Genomic DNA, 17,521 nt, shown 5'->3' with positions numbered 1-17,521 from the left:
GTCTCTAGTGCGCATGCGCGCGCCCTCCTCCCGTCAGTTGCCGGGAAGGAATGTGCGGCGTCACCTGACGGCGCCGGCGGTGCCTGCTAGATCCTGCCCGCGAGGGCGCACCTCGCACACTGACTCAGCGCCTGAAGGAGCGCAGGCGCCGCCCCGCCGCCAGTCCCTGCACGCAAGTAGCGGCGGCCAGCCAGTGGCGCACCCCCCCCCCCGCGCTTCCGCTCCCCAAGGAACAGCCTGAGTTTCCCGGGACAGCGCCGGCCCCCGCGGGCCGCCCTTTTGGGCAGAGAAGCGGGTGTAGGGTCCCCTCTCCGCGGAGGGGGGCAGCTCGCAGGATCCCTGCCTGGGACTCATCGCGTCCCACAGTAGAGACAAACTTGACAGGGTACTTGAAAAATTGATGCAGGTGATTAAGTGTGCAACTGTGTTGTAGATTATTACCGTGCTGCCTATTCTTAGTATACCCAATTTGATTTTGAACAAGGTTATCTTTCTGGTTAGTGTTATCCACTGAAGTATTCCTCCATGTATGATAGAGATAGGTTGAAATAAAATACTTACATGATATAATAATATTACTTGTACTACTTAACTCCCCAATAGGCCAATTGCTGCTATACCAGGTGAATTACTGTAACAGATGCCATGTCATTAAGTACCAGCTGTATCAACTTGGAGTTAAATACTAAATTAGCTGCCACAAAGTCCTAAAGTAGTAAGGATGGAGTCAGTTTTCTTCCTTAGCATTTAAAACGTTAATGAAACATTTTGCTAGCTTCAGATTATGTTGGCAGGAATCAGGCAATTAGAGAGAAAGGGTGACATGAAAAAAATGCTTTCATGATGCAGGAAAAAAAAGATGTTTTAAGCGTGAAAATAGCTGAAAGACAGAAATACTACCAGTTTTTCTAAAATTTGTAACCTCAGAAGAGATGGAAGCTACAGCAAGTAGTTTTTAAAATGCTGATAAGCCATTCCCTGCAGTGCAATTTTTACTGATGGACAGTCCCATTCTTTTTTCTCCTACTGATTCTACTACTTCTGTTTTCAGTATCATGACTTTGGAGCATGTAGAAAAAAAAAAGAGGCAGTAACTAAGCTGTGTATCCCGCATATGGAAATAAACTAGGCATTGCTTTATCTGGGTGAAATTTGTCTTTCTGCTAATAAATTGAAAATCTGGGGATGAAAAGAAGGCTATGTAATAGGTACATGGTTCCCCGTCAATAGCCTGTATAATTTGGAGACCCCAAATGTCTAAAGTTATCATTAAACAGTATACAGCAGCTAGTGATAACAATCCCAAATCTTTAAGAATATTGAAGTCACTGACCTGTCTTCCACCTCCTTCAAAGCTACCTTTTTATGTAATTGTCAATAGTTTGAGTACCCTGTTTATACAAAGTTGTTGATACGCATCACCTTACTCGGTAGTAATTTTTTCATGATGTTTGACAGTAGTTTGAAAATAGTACTGGTTTTAAAAAAAAAAAAGATGACTGATGGAGATACTAGGAAAGGAAGTGTGGGAGTTTACAATTTAGATCCCCAGATTCCAGAGTGTTGTATAATGTCTACTGCAAGAAAGAGGTCAAGACCTCTGCAATTCTTTCCCAGACATCTGATCACTTAATTAGACAGCTAAGTGCTGTGTGCACATTTATTCTCAAATAGGAAGTAAATAGGAAGCAGTTTAGACCACAAGGTTCCTTAGTTTAGGTGAACACATACACATAGGTCTAAAACTAAGAATGAAAGCACATGGTCTAAATGGCTTTGTTTCCCTTTGACCTTTCTCCCCCTCCTTTTGTATTGTAATTATATATGTATATTACAAAACACAAAAGAACCATGCTTAAAAGTGTTTTCTATAGTTATCACCTGTGCCAAAAATTATTTGTGTATGCAAGGTCTTGTGCTTGGCTCAGTAGACCAACAGATAATTGTAAGTGACCACTGAAAACATCCTGCATCTCTTTTTCCTCTAGGTTTCATATGAAGCTAATTTTTTTTTAAAAACCCTCATCAAGTTAAAATATAGCAAATCATATGAGGAACCTTCTTCTCCTGAAGAAGTTACAGAAGGAACAGATTCTACTCCAAATATACTGTGTATCAAATTATGAAAGGTTTTAATCTATTATTTGAAATGTCCCCACAAGATGGCAGTATTAGAAATAAGTTGACTATAAAAAAAACAAAATTCCAGTTTGTTCAGGATTGGCTAAACAATGCATTTCTTACTCAAAGCTTAATCAGGTATTGATTTCAGTGGGCATTTTGCTTGCAAAAACGTTTCCAGGGACAGAAGGGCTTAGCTCCATAAATTCTAACAATGGAATTATTATTTTAAAATATATAGTAATCATTATCTAAATTGTAACAGTGACTTTTTTTTTTTAACAAAGATTAATGCAGATATATACAAGAACAGAGTTGGAAGGTCTCTCTTTGAGGGCCATCAAATTTAATCTCCTCTTCAAAACTCCATCTCAGAAGCAGTTAGTTTTTTGCTGTATTACTTACTTGAACGCTGTTCAATCGAGTCATCATTAACACATGCGATACATTTAAAGCAAAAAAAATTTGCTTGTGCTATGACCAGGTTTGGAGCAACAGTTATGGCAGACCAGCTAGAACGAACAGAATGAAGATCTTGTCCGACTTCACTGTGAAATATTTTTGAGAAGATCTTCAAAGTTGAAATAATTGTATGAAGAACTTCTGGACATCAAGGCAAGAATAACCCAGAAATGTTATTTTAGCCAAATTAGTCATTAAACTTTGTCTTGCTTCTGCAGACTTAAGAAATAACTGTAACAAGATAATTTAGCATTTTATTTTAGAAGGAAAATACATGCTTACAACACTAATTGATATCCTATTTTATTTTTATGGAGTGTTCAGGGTTAAAGAGTATCATTGATTCCTGTGGCCTTATAAGATTGTTTTCAGAATAGCGCTACGTACAAACTATTGGTTCTCAACACTTGCCAGACCGCACTTCCTTTTTCGAAGGGGAACCACCAAGAACACCCTCCTACCTAGCTAAGATGCAGACAAGACTCCCTTCCTATTTAATATAGAAGAACAATGTATTAACAAAATACCAGTAATATCCTTTCAGATAAATCTGCTACTGTAAACATACATGTAGTTGCACAGTAAATTTAAGGTTAGTCACAGAACATGTCCCTGGCTCCCAAGAAGAGTCAAAAGCTGTTTGAGTTTACTAATAAAATCAGCTAATTTGTCTACCTTGGATATTGAAGGTGTTCTGCGTCATTGTTCCAATACTTCTAATAATTAAAAATTGTCTCTTATTAAAACACTCCAGTGAGCATTTTATAGTGCTCCATGCAGGGAGCTGTGCTTGTAAGTGATCTTCAGTTATAAAAGAACCTAAGGGTCTGATCTGAAGCTCACTGGCAGTAAAAATAGTCCCACTGCCTTCACTGGCTTTTAAAATATGCCTTAGTGAAACAAGTACCTAGGACCTCAAGAGCAAGAGGAGAGCATAACAGAGATTGAGATCAATAGAAAGCACTAGAAGCATTCAATTTATGTTGCGACTATTTTTAACAAGGACCTCTCAAATCTTCTAGTCTGGTTCTCCATCTGGCTTGAATGCATATGAAGATTACAAAAATAGGGAGTGTGCTCTCCAAGCTAATGAAAGAATGTAAAGGTTTTATAGACAGAGGAAAAAAATGCAAAAACTCAACGTAAGCTGTTAAACTACTAAGTTATGGAATATTTATAATTAAATGTATAAATGAATTACAGGGCTTTAGGTTGTAGCCGTGTTGGTCTAAAGACATAGGCAGACAAGGTTCCTTGGGTGAATTTGATATCTTTTATTAGACCAACCCAAATGGTTGGAGAATAGTTATTAAGCAAGCTTTCGGGTTCAAAAACCCTTCGTCAGGCTAAGGAAGCTTCAGCAGTTGTGTGGTGCTCTTCCTGGATGGAATGAAAAGTAAAGACTCCCCAGCCCAGCCTCTGGCTGCTTTACTTTTTATTCCATCCAGGAAGAGCACACACCAACTGCTGAAGCTTCCTTAGCCTGACGAAGGGTTTTTGAACCTGAAAGCTTGCTTAATAACTATTCTCCAACTATTTGGGTTGGTCTAATGAAAGGTATCAAATTCACTAAATGAATTACACATATACCAACATAACACACACAAGATGATGCTTATTCACTTGGATGTGTGTATTTTCCCTAAAAATGGAACAGAGAAATGGGAGAAAGAAAAGCCTTCAAGTTAACTAAGCAACCTAACAGCCACAGCAAGGGCCAAAAGTTTCTCTTTTCAGACCATAACATTAAGCAAGCTCCAGAGTTTTTGGGCTTTTTTTTTTTAGTATAGATTCTAAATAGATTGGAAAAAGAAAGTCTATAAAGTTGCAGTCATATCTCCTAATGGCATCATAAAATTTAAATTTTACACTTACTCTACATAAAATTTCAGCTTGAAGACTTCAGTACTATCCAGAGGATTCTGATAACATCCTAAACCAGGAGTGTGGAGTTTGTATGGCCTGTGTCATCACCAAAGGGCATAAGGTAGAATTATCTTAACTGCATAATTCTAAGGGAAGAGCTAAATTACTCCTCCTCCCTTTTCTTTCTTGTTCTTTTCCACCCTAACTTGTCTCTTCTTCCTTCTCAGCCATCTCCCTGCAAGCTCGCAAAGTGCACTGATGACAGTTGCTCCAATGAAGGTGAAGTCAATGGCACTATGCCCATTTTACACCAGCCTGAGGTTTATATTCTCATCTGCGATTTTACTTAATTTCTCTGTGGAGAAGTCTTTATGATCTGCCAGTGTGACAATTTAGTGCAACACTCCACATGAAGTCATATAGCAAAGTTATAATATGCTAGAATTCACCAGAAGGAACATAAGATTTTTGTGTGGCTAGGACTAGTGAACTCCAGTTTATTACATTGGGGGGGGGGGGGGGGGGGGGGGGGGGGGGGGGGGGGGGGTGTTCATTAAGAAAAAAACATTGACTAGGCCCCAAACCAAATCCTGTAAAGACTAATATGGTAACTATACATAAGTGATGTTGTTCAGAATAGTAAGTCAGTTATGTTTGAGTTGTTTATCCATTTTGTTATCCCTTTCCCAAATCCTCAAAATTGTACTGCATACATCAACGTGATCAGTAGTTAGTTACTAGAGAAAGTAATACATTTGATTGGAGCAGGGGTTGAGCAGCAGTCATTTATGAAACCACCATAATTTTGCTACCGCTAGGCCTAGTTCAAACACAGGGATAAAGCCTAACAGGTAAAATATGCAGGGCCACAATCACATTATTTAATACTACTTTTTGATTTTGATGACAAATTCGTTATGGGCTAGATTGTAATCCATTACAAAGGTGCAAATTCAAAGCCATCAGTATATACCTCAGATGCATATCAGTATCTGCCTTTACTACACTATTGTGAAATAAGCACAAAAAAAGCAGCAACATGTTTAAGACTTTCAGAACCAGCTACCCTTGCTGTAAATTCCAAAGGTATGTGTTTATGCCATTACCTGCTCCACTAAAAGTTAACTAGGCTACACAGTAATGAAGCTGAGCATGTACATAAGGATTTCCAGGATTGGGACCCAAATCCTCTAGTGAGGTAAAGCAGCAAAGCTTCCATCACTTCAAGCTGATGATCTGTTCTTACACCTTTCCCATCATTTACAATTTTAAGTTGAATTCTCCTTTTCCACCAAACAAAACAAGTATCTTGCACTGTTTTTAAGCAAGAAGGCCTTTTATACATAAAGTTTCCGATCAGTAACTCGATTAAACTCACAAGAAATCTGAATTCTAACAGCAAGCATTTCTTCGCAACAGAACATTGGTAAGACTCCTTTAAATCCAGGAAAAAAGTTGCAATTTGATTTCAACAATATCAATAAAACCATAGATGTGACAATATGGAAGGAGAGAGCAATTTAATTTGTGTTGAAATAAATATCAGACACACAAAGCACACACAGTAAAAAAGGGTCACAATAAATTACAAGTGGAGATATTTTGCTCATTCATTGAAGAAAGCCCCTGATATTTCCAATTTCATACCATCAAATTTATCATTCTTGCTGATTTAAGCAGAACACAAAACAAATATGGATCCCAGTGCTTACTTTCACAGGTACTGGCATGGATAATTTACTGCAGTGATCTAATTTGGAAATCAGTAGGGACCAGTAACTTGCTGCATAAAAGAAAGAGCGAATGAGGTCCTTTTTCCTTAGTGTCAGCAGGCTGTGATTATTATGTTTATTAGATTTTCTTGAAAGGGCTTCACATTTTCTCAAATATGCAGGAGAACTATATTTCCCCTTTGAGCCCTACATTAGCATTTGTGTGCCTCAGATCTTGAATACAGAAATGTGATGAATTTTTCAATTTATTTTAGAAGTTTATGCAGTCTAGATGGTATAGAGCTGAGCAATGAAACTCCCTTACCTGTACAATATTTGCTATTAAAAATGGAATGGCTTTTGCAGAAAAGTTATTAAGGAATGCTGACATACTCTATAAAAAGAAGCTTCTGAATCTATATTTTACTACACTGACAATGGATTTGCAAAACAGATTGTTTAGAAGTTCTGTTCCTAAAAAGGTGACACACTCAATTTTAAGTCCTTTGGAGCAGGGCCTGGTTTTTCCCCATATTTCTGGAGAGCGTCTAAACACACAGGGCATGACTGCAATCATCTTTTTTCCAAAACAGTTAAGTGTAACTGTAATTTTCTTCTTTTTATTTTACACCACAGTACCAAAAAAAAAATTCCAGATCAGCACAGCCAACTGACACCAGACAAACCAGAGTAGAGTGTGGAAAAACACCAAATTGGCAGTTAAAACCCCTGTATGTTTCTAGTAAGATCTTTGCAAACAAGACCAGCAAAATCTAGAGGACGATGCTTAAATTCACCAGCTTGAAGGTGTCCAAAAAAGCTAGACAATCTCCCTACCTTCCCTCCCTTTTGCATCAGTACTTCAGCCTAAAGAACAGCTACAGGGACTGACTTCACCAGCTCAGTACCTACTGTGGAACCACAGTTAGTCTCTTTTTCCTTTGTTCTTCCTAAGCAAAACAGGCCAGAGTTGAAGTCTTGGATTTCTTTCAGAGCACCTTGCTATCAGATTAGGTTACAGGCACACACTGGTAATATCACGCAGCATCTGCCTAAGAAAGAGAGACTTTTTGGCAATATGCTATCAAAACATAATTACTGTCACAACCGTCTACACCAGCCTTAATGTGACTGCCATAGTGTACAATCTCTTTGGAGACAGCATGAACATTTACGCCTTAAAAGAATCAAAGTTGTAATGTATGCTATAATAAAAGATGGTCCTATGATTAGACCCCCAACCCTCAGATTCTGATGATCTGGTCCCTGCTCTCCCACAGACTTCCTGTATTACCTTAGACTAATTCTCAGTTCTTTAATTTTAAACGAGTTAATAGTATTTCTTACCTAAGAGCAGTATTCTATAATAAAAACCACAAGTAAAAAATGCCATATAAATGACTAAGAGACATTTACTTACATACATGTATTATGATCATATCTCTTTAGCAGTTCCGAAATTGTTTCAGGAAAAATATTAAACAAACAAAAACAAAAAACAAAAAGAAAAACAACCACCAAGCAACCCAAAAAAACCTAACAGAAACTGAAATTAGGAGATTCAATTTAATTATTTTAAAACTAAAATTTGGTGTTCCAAATCATGCCCAGCATGAAATATTTTACTTCTAAGCATAAAAGGACAATATGCACAAAGCTGAGAGCAAAGACAGATGGATGGACATAGTTAAAAAAAAAAAAAAAAAAAAAAAAAAAAAAAGACACTTACAGATGTTCTCTAACTCATTCTACATATGGTTTTGGCCAGATGTTCTCACAAGCACTTGACACAGACTGTGAGAACAAAAAGGTCTCACCATAGTGCTTACTACAGTTAAGTGACTTTAATTGCAAAAGCCAAAACCACATAAAACATAATTGCTTTAGTTTTGCCAAGGGAGATGAAGCAGTATATTGATGGACTCGGAAGCTTCTATTCAGAAATATGTGAAATTTCTACTACGAACAATGAGCATCACTTCCAAATCAAGTAAAGTGGTTCTTCTGCTGGATTCAGCACTGGTAAGGCTTTGCCTGGATTACTGCATCCAGTTTTGGACACAACATTTCAAGGAACACATGGGCAAATTGGAAAGAGTTCAATAGATAGCAATAAGAATAATTAAAGGTCTAGGCAAGAGTTTACAATGAAAAGTTGTAAGAATTATAAATTTAGGCCAGACTAAATGAGACTGGGAGGTGGGGGATTTGAGAACAGTGGTTATACAGAGGATGACAATAGCTTATTATAGCAGCAGCAATCTTAAATTGCAAAGAAAACATAGGTTGGATATTAGGAAGAAAATTCTCACTACATAGGTAGCTAAGCATTGGAACAAACCTTTTAGACATGTTGTGATGTTCTTTAAAGTATGTAAAAGCAGATTAGACCAACACTTGTTTAGGAGAGTTTACATAGGGATGTCTTCAGCAACTATTAGAAAGCCTCCTAAAATCCCCTTCTGCCTTACTTTATGATTCTAAACCAAAGACACTTCTTCATGGATGAGTTGCAGAACTCTATTATAGAGGTCAAAGAAGTTTGTGGTTTTGGGTTGTTGGTTTTTACATTTTAGTTGATTAGAACCTACCAATCCTGATAAGAACAACCAGGATCTTTGTCAGTCAATCTCAAAGTGCTAAAAGGAAGCAAGTCTCATGCCACAACTGGCACCTACATTATTATATTTTATTACAATTCAAAAAACACAATGATGGGAAACCAGCAGATAGCAAAGGGATAGCTCTGATGAGTTTTGATATTTTCCCCACATTGTCTGCAGAACACTTGTGTGAAAAAATGAATCACACTGAAGAGATATCTAACTGGCTACTAGATGTTAGCCTATTGTTTCAAGTAAATGAAGTCAAGTTGTTGCCACCACCTCATTGTTCTGCATGTTTGATGGAACATGCACTACTCAAGTATTCCAGTGAAGAGTAAAACAAGGCCTACAGTTTTTGTTCATGCACATCTTAGCAAATACAGGATTCTTCTATGCTGGATAGACACAGCAATCCCTACCTGAAGGGATGAATGGATACAGCATTCACATCAACTCCAGACACAAAAGCCTAGAGCAGAACCTTTAACATCCCTGGATGTTGTATTAATTACTTGAGAAGAGCTGTTCTCAAAACTTTTTAACAACTTGAACATGAAATTGCAGAAGCAATCACCTGTAGACTGGGTTGTGTTAAGTATGGTCTCTCAACAGAGATTATGGATTCTTACCCCATAACCAGGGCCAGTTTTTATAGCCCCCCCCCCAACACACACACACACACACACACACACACACACACACACACTTCCTTGTTTCATTTATCCCCTTGGATGCTTTGAAGTCACCTTTGGCGCTCTCAACAGTGCCTTCCTTTCCTCCCCGCCTTACCTATCCTTTGTAGGTAAAATGGCTTTACTCTTTTCTGTTTAGTACCCTGCTCCCTACTTAAATCAGATGCTATGAATGGACTTGCAGATGGCGAATGAAAGCTCATGCCTTTCTGAAGGAGTCTGTCTATAAAAGGTGCTACCCTGCCCTGCCTTCTGCCTACCTTCAGACTAATATGGCTGACATACACCACTTTATTGTAAAACCTTCTTAAGTACTTTTCTGTTCTGGTATTGAGGGGTATGTGTGATGTCTCAAGAGCTTAGTCTGTGTTGCATTTGGATTAATTTGCATGTGCCAGTGGGGACAGGAAGAAATATGCACACACAAGACTGCTCTCTCTACTCAGCTTCAGGTCAAGTTATAGAAAATTTCAGTTATTATTAGAGAGACTATGATCTTGAAAACTACATACAGCATCAGCAAGCTACTTTTTTGACATTTGTTTTATTGCTGTAGAAATTGTAGTTTTTATAAAACCCTCACATTACAAGATATACAGATTGTGAGGTTAATTGCAAGTATCAGCAGCTGTACAATAGTACTGCATGCAGTTACTTTAGCAGTGTGCAAAGTTTCCATAAATAGCCAATTATTTTTAAGAACATTAGAATGAAAATATCCAATAGAATCACCCTACTAAGCATCTCCTTTGTCAGTACCTAAAGATTGAGCACAAAAAACAAAACAGAAATGTACAGATGCATAGCTTGACAGAGAGGCTAAATGAATCTAACAGTGAAGTCTAAATTACATCCACATCACATGGAAGGAAACTAGATAGTTACAGGGAAGTGTTCTGCCTTAAGAACAACAGGTATTCCAAAAGATTTAAATAGGAGTTCTGAACTGACCATAAAATAGTGGTAAAGGACAGTAAGGGAGTTTAGATGCCCCAAAAGAGTAGCATCTAACTTCCTTACAACTAAGAGTATATACTGTGCCCAATTCCCCTTTCAGGAAACAAGCTCAGACAGTATCCTTTTTCCACAAGCTACCATTAGATAGCAAAAAAGCTAGGTACATGCATAATCCACACCCAATTTTAATATATTTCTCTAGCCACCGAGTGTTCTGCCTCCCAATCAGCAAAGTCATATGGATTTATACTAAGTTTGCTCTACAGCAGTTTATTTCAATAAGTATTCAAACAGGTGCAATGATTTTTGTGAACTCACCATTTCAACAAAAGTCTCAGGAACTGGAAGAGGAAGAAGAAAAAGAAGTTGCATGTAGTGCTAACTGCAAATTAGTTTTCTTGGTGGGGGGAGGGGGAAAGTAGCTAAAAGTAACTCATCCTACTTTCAGGTTCTTGTGTAAATATACTTGTAGAGGTTCTGGAAAAAAAAAAGTAGTAAATCAGTGCATGATATTTACTTTAGAGACTGATAGGACTTTAAAAGCACTGCATTTTTATTTTAAAAATAAGCCTGTTGGATTACCAACCTCATTATAGTGGCAAAGCCGTATCTTGTAAAGAGACAGTGTGGACAGAACTTTACGAGCTCTCCCAGCTACAAGCTATGAAAAATATTATATCAGTTAATCACTACCATGTGTTCACTTTTTAAAAAAAAGGACAGGCTCTTCCCCAAAGACTGCAACATCACAGTTGGATTTTTAAGCCTGCCCTCACATTCTAAGCCAGCCATGTTTGATTTATATTGAGCAAGTTAAGGTGTGCTGGGAATGAAAGAATACTGTTCATAGTGTAGCGCACAAGTATATTGTGAATTGCTATTCACTGAAAACTAAGCTACTTTTTGGGTCAACTTACAGTAGCTATGGATCTGACTTGGATACTCAAAAACTATTTCCTTCCAACAGATAAAGTTGAAATAAAACACAACTGTTAGCCATATTTTGAAAGACATTGTGTGATTGGGCTATTTCACCTTAAAAATATTTTAGCCAAGATGCATACATTTTCACCAGTTAGCAATATAGCATAATTTTTAGAAATTTAAGAGTCACTTGTGAGACAATAAATTGGAGCAGAGGGAAGCTTATGCACATTTTTTTATACAACTTGGAATAGGATCAGTGTAAAACCTGGAATTTATAACCAGCAGAAGTGCCAACTGCTCATAATGTTCACAATACACACACACATTCTTCTGGAATTTAACTATGCAACTGTTGGTGCCAGTCTGCTTATAAAGGCAATGCTGCTGAGACAGAGTCTTCTTATAAAAACAGGGCATGAAGGTTTCATTATTAGATGTTCAACAACGATTCTCAGCTCTGTGAACAGAGTCCTAGAAACAATAAGATTTATTTCAGAATAACTTATTTCACAACTGTATTAAATCAGCAGTAATTAAATCTACAAACAATCTTTCTATTCTGCAGATACACAGAACATATCTATTGTTTGGTTTATATGAAGAGTAAAACAGCCTAGTTTATGGACAAACCATGACATTAAACAGCTAACCAGGGACATGGACTTATAAAACAGATGATGCATGGTAATTGCCTGCCCCCAAAATTTAGTGCTGGTGAGTGTTAAAACAGTGTACTTTTACCACCTGTTAGTTCACTCTATAATTGAAGTGTAGACAAATGATCAGAATTAGAGATGGATTAGACAAAAAGTGGAATTTGTAACCTGAAGTTCTTCAGAGTTTTAAAGTCTCTTTTGTAAGCTACTACACCATCAGTGGATGAGAAGGTAGCCTAAACAGGCACATATTCTACCTTCAGACAAAAAACAGGAACACTGTGCTATAAGACTTTTTTTTTTGGGGGGGGGGGGGGGCAGGGCAGAGAAAGGAGGAAAAGAAGAGGGAAGGAGACAAATGTGATAGAAGGCTACAGAAGAAGGAGCAAACAGAGGCCACCAAGCTTTGAGAAATAACAAGAAGCCTATGTTCTAGAATCTATCCCCAGAAAAGGAAAATTGTAAGAAAAAAAAAAATGCATCAATGCCTGCACAGCTAAAGGGGCTAACAAACAAAACGTATCATACTGAACAACTCAAGTACTTTTATGTCAAGGACTGAAATCTTCTCTTAGGTCTTTTTAAATAAGATAATCAACAGTAATAAAGCAACTGATTTCTTACAGATCACTACTCTGGGGATGCGACTCAAATTGGCTTGTAGAGGACAGGCAGCCAAACGCATCTGGGTTATCAGCTAAAAACCATTCAGAACCAAGCAGATTGAAAAAGTTGTTTCCTGAAGTTTTTCTTCATGCAACTGTCTTCAGAATAAGTTGGAGCGCCACTGACCTAGAACTTAAATTTTCACAAAGCTGCACAGGTTTGTTTTTTTTAAAAGATCAATTTGGTTAAACCAATGCAAACAGTCTTTCTTAAATTTGATGAATCTTTGCCTATAATCATCTTTGTTTACTTTACCAAGGAGCTGGCTTAGATTTGATGTAAAACCAGGCTTGAATCAAATCAAGAATGACCAGCAGGAATTTGCACCAGCCCTTACTCAATTTAAAAGACAGTGGGCAGATTAGGCTGCACAGCAGCCTAGGAATGGCAAGGGTCTAGAATGAGGGAGCAACAGAGGCTTGTTCCACAAGGTACTTGGTGATAGAAATAGAAAAGGAGTAGGGTGGAGAGCAAGATACTGGTTCACGTACAAGCCGGAAGAGTGAATTAAGATGCAATTTGAACCTAGTTCATGTTAGTGTTAAATCGAGAGAGAGAGAGAGGGGAGAGAGCAGAGAGAGCACTACAGTTAATCTTGATCTCAGATTAAGAATCAGTTGTGTGTGCATCACTTGTATGCAACAACATAACACAGTAGGAAGTTCCTATGCATTGACCATCTTAAAAAAAAAAAAAAACAAAAAACAAAAAAAACCCAACAACGCTTACCGACAATATGGATTTCTACGGGAGGAATAACGCAGCGTAAGAAATCGATAGTAAATGAAGGGCTGAAGCAGGCTTCCCTGGCCACTGTAAGAAGAAAATAAAAGTGTTCTCAAATTATTGTCAATTTACATTTCCTATTAGAAGAAGCAGAAGTTTCATCTTTTGAAAACGTGAGCAGCAAGTGGACACTGATACAGAGAATTCAGGATTCAGGAGGGTGCAGGCCTAGTTTATGGCACACCTGCTAGCTTAGCCCCCGCTGCTTTAAAGTTAGTAGCTATAGGTCATGTTCCAGCTAGCTTTGGTGCAAGCCTCATTCCCTTCATAAACATTCAATTTATGTTGTCCACAACTACAGTGAAAGAGATCCAAATAGTCTCCAGTACCCATAAACCTCACGAGATTACCACCCCTTACAGAGAAGTTGTATAAGAAAATAAGCGACAAACACAGAACTCCAAGAGATCACACTATGCTTCAGAAAGCCTCAAACAATGCAGAACAGACAGATCTTCATTTATTCAGGCAAGTTTTGTCTCGGGTACGCTAGAGTTCTTATTTGACTTAAAGTTTTTTCAGCCTGCCAAACTGATGAATTCTACTTGTTACATGCAATTCTTCAAAGGATCTCTCAAAATGTCCAATATTCCACCCCCCTCAAAACAGATCTACTCTATGAAAACTCATTCCTGAAAATAGCTGCCTGGTGTAGCCAGAAAGGTGGGGGAAAAAGGGAGAAGAGGAGAACACCACCATCCACAAAAACGCGCCACCTACACAAGAGGGATCGGGTTCCTTTTCTAAAGTTCAAAACAAAGACAATCAGGTGCTACTATAATGCAAAAAAAGTAGAGGCCACATTTAGGATAAGGATCCCATTGTGTTAAAACCCTACACAATAAAAGATTTGATTTTGCCTGAAGGATGTATGTGGTTAGAAGTCTGTACCTGCATGGATCTCTGCTTACAATCTTAACTTCCAGTTAGGAGCTTCAAGCCTACCTGTTAAGTGGACTTTGTAGTTCACTGAAGGGTCAGGACCTTAGGTCATAACTCTTCAGCAAGTTGCACTTATCTCTGCTAGCATGGTTCCTAGCATAGCAAATTCCCAATACAGAGGTAACTATATCAAGAGAGGCTTTAAGCTTCACTGTGCCAAGTTTATGCTCTTAAGCTTATATTTTACTACTCCTAGGTCACACCACCACTGGACAAACTTCATGGGCCTATTTATCCAATAAAAAAGACAAAGGCCAAGTCTGTTTCCCAATACTAATTCTACTGGTAAGATGGCATGAACAATTTGATGTCACAGAACGTACCAAACTAAATCATGGAGGGGGGCAACCACACATGCAGAACACTGAATTTGGTCTCTATAAACAAGCTTAACCCCAGGTCCAGCAACTGGCACCACGTAATCCAAGACCCCTGTACCCACATAGAACTCACTGAGGACTGGAGCCGAGAAAGAACTTGGAGTGCAGAAGTAAATGTCAGGGACGGGGATGATTACTGCAATCTTACCTGAAAAGCATAAAAACTGTGGCTGGCATCAGGAAAATTTCATTGCAAGCAATGAATTTTAGAATATTCTGCTGATTAGCATTTAGCTTGTCTAAGAGATTTCTCAGAAAGGGGAAGCTATTTGAACCTCTTGCCTTAAAGAAAAGGAAATGTATAGTTAGGAAAAGGTAAAATAAGCTCTGGTTCTTTAACTCTAGTTATATTCCAGTCTCTCTCTCAGCCTGAAGTAATTCAAATGAAGGTAGCCATTTTATTTTAAAAGTGACCACACAAATTATTTCTCCATAGAGTACTTCATATACAGTGTCCTCCCACCCTCTTTCCCATCTACAGTGGGTTTTTTTGTTTTTTAAAACCATATACATTTTAATCATTTGTGAAGAAAATAAATTTTAATATCCTTCAAGACAGGCAAGTAAAATATACTTCTATTGTTATTCTAGATGATAGAGGGGAAGGCATGAGGTTTTGGGGAAGAGATGTTTTCATTTCAGCTCCGGCTGCCTCAAAGAGGAACAAACCACCTTGTTCCATCCATCAAGATGAAAACAAAACAAGTGCATCATTAGTGTATGTCCCCATGGAAGACTGAAATGATATTTAAGAAGTGTTTAAGCATCTTCTTTTAATATAAACACAAAAAGCAAGGGGTGTAGGGCTGAAAGGCAGCCACTTCTTAATCTTAAAATGAAGCAGGAAGGTTTAAACAACAAAAAACAGTTTCTCGCAACATAAATATCATTTTAAAATATATCTGTTTAACCTCCTCTGATTATATTGTTTAAATGGTTAACCAGTAACACAACAGCTCTGACAGCTGCTGCTGGGAGCCCCTCCTAGGATTGGGGGTGGGGGTTAGATGGTGGCAGGCCAAACGGGAGAACACAGCCTTGGGAGACAGGGGGCGCCTGTGAACCAGCAGCTAATTGCTTAATTGATGAGTTCTTACGCTGCCTGCTGTTTTTCTCTTTACCTCATAGGCTATGAGTACTAGTCCCTCTCTCCCTTTTCCCTCCTGCCTTCCAGTTCTTGCTGGAGCACCCAGTGGCTTCCCTTCCTTGCCAGGCTGCATCCCATTCTGCGCTAAACAATAACCACTAAGCCAGCAGTGGTCATCATCGCATTTAAGTTGAACAACTGATTGTTTAGCCTTTCACATCCCCATTTCATCTACTGAAACAACAGCAGCCCAAGTGCAGGCGGGAATGGATCCAGATACAGCACACCACATTCCACGGCACTGTAAAGTTCTCACAGGTATGTCTGCACTGTAGCCAAATACGGAAATCACCTGTTTCCCCAAGAGGAATAGACTGAAGAGAACACAGCAGTAAAATATATTAATCCTAAAGCTCTAGCATTGAATCATCACAAAATACCCGACTAAGAGACAACACATTGTGAGTAACAGCTGGTCCACAAGCACATCTGCCTGAGGAAAGGTTAGAACATCCACTAGGACTGTAACAGTGGAAACAGTTAAGCTATAATATTTATACCATTAAAGCATTACAGCTAATATTCAAAATGTACTACATGGTGGATGGGGTTCCTTTTCTACATGAAAAAAAATCATGTGGTTTACTGGTACTACTTTTCAAGACTACCCTTCTTTAAAGCAGCCCAGCCCACCTTTCTGTGCCTCCTGTCCCTTTCACCAGCAGTTTATACCACATAAATCAAAGTGCTGGAGCCACACCCAGCTGAGTAAGCCAGCCTTCTCCCTAGAGGAGGGGGAGGAAGGACATAGGGTGCAATGCAGCAGCTGGCAGCAGGAGCGCTGCACACGTCTTGCCCTGTAGCAAGCAGAGTGGGTGCTGGCTACTCCATCAGTATGTGTTATTGGTTAAATGGTTAACCGATATAATTAGAGTTTAAACAGCTATTTTTTAATGATATTGACATCCCTACCATCCATGTACACCAAGCAAAAAACCCCACCACCCCTCCAAAAAAATATTAAAATGAGATTTTTCATAGTACAGCCCTACCCTGCAACAGTCTCCACCTTTTTTCTTTTAAAACTATAAAGCCCAGCCAAAGGGAGGACCCATCACAACCTTCAACGCAGTCTATACCCCCACCCCACTCAGACAAGGCTCTCATACCAAATGTATATAGCAGCATATCAAACCATACTTACATCAAGAACTTTCTTTGTATAAGTGGCAGCATGAAGCAAAGAAAACAGCAAAACTGGGAAAATACTCACTGATGTAAGCGATAAGGAAAACTAAAAGCTAAAAAATAATGTTTCAATACACTTAAACTGAATTTCATGTCAACAACAATCATAGCACATTTTCAAAAAATGGGAATCATGCAAGTACAGCAATTCTCTTTACAGTAGGGGTGCACCGATAGAGGTTTTGGGGGCAATACATTTACCCGATTTTAAGGAGGCATATTGGTCGATACCAATCTGATTTCCAATACCAGCCCAGCAGCTTGCAGAGCTGCGTGCAGCTGGTAAGTCTAGTGTGGTAGAAGTAGAGGGAAGGGGCATGTGGGCGAAAGATCAAGGCCCCCCACAGTGAGGGAGCAGTGGGGCTGGGGCAAGCACTGCACAGCTGGGACAGGGTGGGCACAGGATGGAGCTG

At 38.7% G+C, this 17,521-nt stretch overlaps 2 protein-coding genes and 1 long non-coding RNA gene across 3 annotated transcripts in view; 1 reads left to right on the top strand and 2 right to left on the bottom strand.

Annotated features, from left to right (window-relative positions):
* The window catches only part of SLC30A9 (solute carrier family 30 member 9), an 82,777-nt gene extending 71,968 nt beyond the window's left edge, over positions 1-10,809 (bottom strand). Inside the window, exon 1 of the mRNA XM_014522863.2 lies at positions 10,735-10,809. Within this exon, the coding sequence (XP_014378349.2) occupies positions 10,735-10,788 (54 nt within the window). The 5' untranslated portion in view covers positions 10,789-10,809. The remainder of the gene's footprint in view (positions 1-10,734) is intronic.
* On the top strand, positions 204-4,973 carry LOC112551289. The gene is made up of 3 exons (XR_003095563.1): positions 204-406; positions 4,476-4,570; positions 4,677-4,973. It is a non-coding gene; the product is annotated as an uncharacterized LOC112551289 (long non-coding RNA).
* Positions 10,810-11,557: 748 nt separating the features above from the next.
* TMEM33 (transmembrane protein 33) overlaps positions 11,558-17,521 on the bottom strand; it is a 10,908-nt gene continuing 4,944 nt past the window's right edge. The window contains 4 exon segments of the mRNA XM_025211411.1: positions 11,558-11,814; positions 13,395-13,478; positions 14,922-15,055; positions 17,065-17,132. Of these exon segments, the coding sequence (XP_025067196.1) occupies positions 11,685-11,814; positions 13,395-13,478; positions 14,922-15,055; positions 17,065-17,132 (416 nt within the window). The 3' untranslated portion in view covers positions 11,558-11,684.

Source organism: Alligator sinensis, unplaced genomic scaffold (assembly GCF_000455745.1).
Source record: "Alligator sinensis unplaced genomic scaffold, ASM45574v1 scaffold58_2, whole genome shotgun sequence".
NCBI classification, from domain to species: domain Eukaryota; kingdom Metazoa; phylum Chordata; order Crocodylia; family Alligatoridae; genus Alligator; species Alligator sinensis.
The sequence above is the reverse complement of the archived record's forward strand: the minus strand, read 5'-3'. Positions and strand labels throughout refer to the sequence as shown.